Consider the following 3,296-nt stretch of genomic DNA (forward strand, 5'->3'; position numbering starts at 1 on the left):
CGACTTAAATAAAAGGAACGGAAAAGGAGAGGAGTGGACCCAGCCCAAACGCAGGGTGCCCCAGCCCTGGCGCTCCCCCCAGCCACCTGGTCGGCCGCCCCTCCTCCAGCGGCCCCCGCGGGGGAAGCAGGTGGCCGGTTTCTAAAGAAAAAAGCCAAAACTTTTTTTTTTTATTATTTACACGTTTGGGCAAAAGTACAAAGTATAATACAGGCGCCCGGCCCGGGGGGGTGCGGGCGAGGGGCGGAGAAACGTAAGGCGCTTTCTTTGTCAGGCCCGGCCTGGGGCGGGACTGGGCGCGGGGCGGGGGCTCGGATTGTGCAGCCGCGCGGAGCCCGGGCCCAGCCCCCCTCCGCGGCCGGCGGGGATGCGGCCGCGCCCCGGGGCCTACTCGAGCTCGGAGGCCCCTGTCCCTCTCGGCCTCGGGTCCGCCCCAGCCCGGCTGGGGGCCCGGGGCGCCCCGCCAGGTGGGGGCGGCGATCCTTGGTGACTGTGCGCGCTGGTGGCTCACACCAGAGAGGTGACGGCGGGGACCTTGGAGCTGTCCTCCTCCCAGGGCTGCAGATTCTGCAGAGCAAAGAGCGACGAGTTGTGCAGACAGAGAGGGTCGGGCTGGATGGAGTCGTTGAGGCTCTTTTGGAAGGCGTCGTGTTGCAGCTGCAGCATGAGCCGGCTCGCCTGCTGCCGCTCCGCCTCCCGCTCCTCCGCCGTCTGCCGCCTGCACCGGGGGAGGGAGAGGGACAGCACCGTCATGCACCCGGCCCTGCGGGGCCGCCGGCGGGGCCCCGGCCCTCCCGGGAGCCTCGGGGCCGGGACCGTCTGCACCCCTGCTGGCGCCGCGCGCCCGAGGCCCGCGCGTCCGGGGAGTGGGTTGGCAGCGCTTGTTTTCGTTGTTGTGTCGGGCGGTCGCGGGGAGGGGACTCAGCCCGCCGCCCGCCTGCACGTCCGGGTGTCGTGGCTTCGCCAACAACAAAGATGTTTCTTTTGCGGGACGTCAAGGGCAGGGCGTGCGTGTAACTGACCGGGCCCTGCGGACGGCCGGGTCGCTGGGGCCCGCGGGGGGGTGGGGGTGGGGGGCTCTGCGCTGCCCGCGCAGGGTCCCTGGGCCGGGCCGGCCTCTTCCAGTTCTCCCAGGCCCTTCTCGAACCTCTCTTCCGAACCGCGATCGCTTCGCCGTTCCCGGGTTGGGTGGAAATAGGGATCGGATAAAAACGCGGCTGGAGTCGGGATGGGGAGCCCGCGCGCACGGTCGGAATCCGAGAGGGCAAGCGGGAGGCGGCGGGGGCGCGCGCGAGAGGCCCCGGGCGGGCACGGGGCGGGGCGGGGCGGATGCCGGCGGCGGGAGGTGGGAGGAAACCGAGCGGGCGCGGAGACGGAAGGAAACACGGAGGGCTGGGGAGGCGCACGAGGCCACGGGGGCTGAGGATGCGGGGGAGCCGAGGCGCGGCGGCGGCAGGAAGGGAGACGGGAGCCGAACTTGGGGAAGGAGTGGGGAGGCGCGGCCCGGGAGGGCGGGCGCGGGCGCGGGTGCAAGCGGGTGCAAGCGGGTGCAAGCGGGGCCAAGCCGGGCCAAGCCGGGCCGCTCACCGCCACTTGGTCCTCCGGTTTTGGAACCACGTCTTGACCTGCGCGTCCGTCATTTTGAGGGACTTGGCGAGCGCCGCCCTCTCGGCCGAGGCCAGGTACTTCTGGCGGTGGAAGCGCTTCTCCAGCTCGCAGATCTGCACCCGAGAAAAGGACGTGCGCGGCTTCTTACGCTTGGGCGGCGTCCTGTTCTGGTAGGGGTGGCCGATGCGCCGGGTCACGGTGAAGGGCGTGAGCGCCGCCGCCGCTGCGGAGACACGCGAGGCCCCTGAAGCCCAGCCCGGCTCGGCCGCCGCGCGGGCCCGCGCCGACCCCGGGGCGCCCGCTGGGGCGCAGGTCCCCGCGGCTCCGGCGGTCCCCGCGCCCCCGCGCCCCCGCGGCCCCGGCGCCGGCCGTGTGGGAGATGCCCCCTTCCCCGGAGCGCCCCGGCTTCCCTCCCGCCGAGGCCGCCCGGCCCGGCCCGGCCCGGCTCGGCCCGGCTCGGCGGCCTCCGCGGCTCGGGCCTCGGGAATCGCGCCCGGGAGGGCCCCGCTCACCTGTGAAGCGGTCCTTCACGAAGCGGCGGCTGCTCTCCATCCAGGGGAAGTTGAGGCCGCCCAGGCTGGAGACCGCGGGCACGGAGGGCATGGCGGGCAGCGCGCTGGGCAGGGGCGGCGGCACGGCCCCGGGCAGCGGCCTGTGCGCGGGCACCCGGATCACGCCGGCGGGCGCCAGGCTCAGGTTGACGCTGTAGGATCCCGGGTCCTCGAAGGGCGCGCCGAGGCCCGCGAAGGAGGCGGGGAGGGACGGGTACGCGGCGCCCGCGCGGCCCCCGGGGGGCGCGCCCAGGTAGCTGGCGCCGTCGGGGCCCCGCGGGGCCGGGGCGCTGTCCTGGTCCGGGCTGTTGAGGATCTGGTCGATGCCGAAGCTGATGGGCTCGTGCGGGTGCGGGTGCGGGTGCGGGGTCTGCGCGCTGGCGGGCGCCTCCATCCTGGGCGGGCGCTCGGGCTGGGCTGGGCTGGGCGGGGAGGCGGCCGGGTCCCTGTCACGGCGCGGCCATGGAGCGCCCGGCGCCTCTCGTCGCACTGAAACTTTGCCAAGAGTGCGCGGGCCCGACAGGCTCTGTGTCATCTTTCTTGAACCGAACCTGGAGTTTCCGCTGCTAATTCCTCTCCCGCCGCAGCCATTGGCTGCGATCAACAAGCCTCTCTCCTCCCATTGGCTCCCGGCTTTCAATAAAGGCCTAATTCATGGAAATAGGAGCTTAGGGACTGTTCCAAGGTGACATCATTTTAACAAACGAACAATAGGTCAAATTTATTAGCCGGGATAATGGGCGGCGGATATTAGCGCCCGAACCGCAGCCTCCCAAACCCGAAACCTAACGAAGCTGCAATTAGCAGACGCTCCCCGCTCCTCCCGGCCGGGGCCGCTTCCCCGCCGCCGCGCGGGCCCGGCCGGGGCGCCCTGCCCGGGAGCCGGTCGTCGGCCGAGGGGGGCTTTCGTTTTCTTGCACATCTTTTCTCACCTGGGCAAACCCAAACCGTGTGGAGCCTTTCCATTCCGATGGAGTCGCCAGCCCGGAACGACCCCGCGGACCCCGCGGACCCCGCGGACCCCGCGGACGCGCCTCGGACCCTGCACCGCCGCGGGAGCCGCCGAAGGAGCGCACCAGCCGGCGCACGGGCCGCGCCCCCAGGGCGCGGGGCGGGGGGGGCCGCGGCGTGCTCCGC

The 3,296-nt window shown here is 72.5% G+C and overlaps 1 protein-coding gene across 1 annotated transcript; it reads right to left on the reverse strand.

Annotated features, from left to right (window-relative positions):
- Positions 1-507: 507 nt before the first annotated feature.
- On the reverse strand, positions 508-2,553 carry TLX3 (T cell leukemia homeobox 3). The gene is made up of 3 exons (XM_026010366.2): positions 2,121-2,553; positions 1,588-1,831; positions 508-718 (listed from the first exon to the last, which is right to left on the reverse strand). Exons 1-3 carry the CDS (start codon positions 2,551-2,553, stop codon positions 508-510), a joined length of 888 nt encoding a protein of 295 aa, XP_025866151.2.
- Positions 2,554-3,296: the final 743 nt, after the last annotated feature.

The sequence above is a fragment of the Vulpes vulpes genome, chromosome 4, assembly GCF_048418805.1.
Source record: "Vulpes vulpes isolate BD-2025 chromosome 4, VulVul3, whole genome shotgun sequence".
NCBI classification, from domain to species: domain Eukaryota; kingdom Metazoa; phylum Chordata; class Mammalia; order Carnivora; family Canidae; genus Vulpes; species Vulpes vulpes.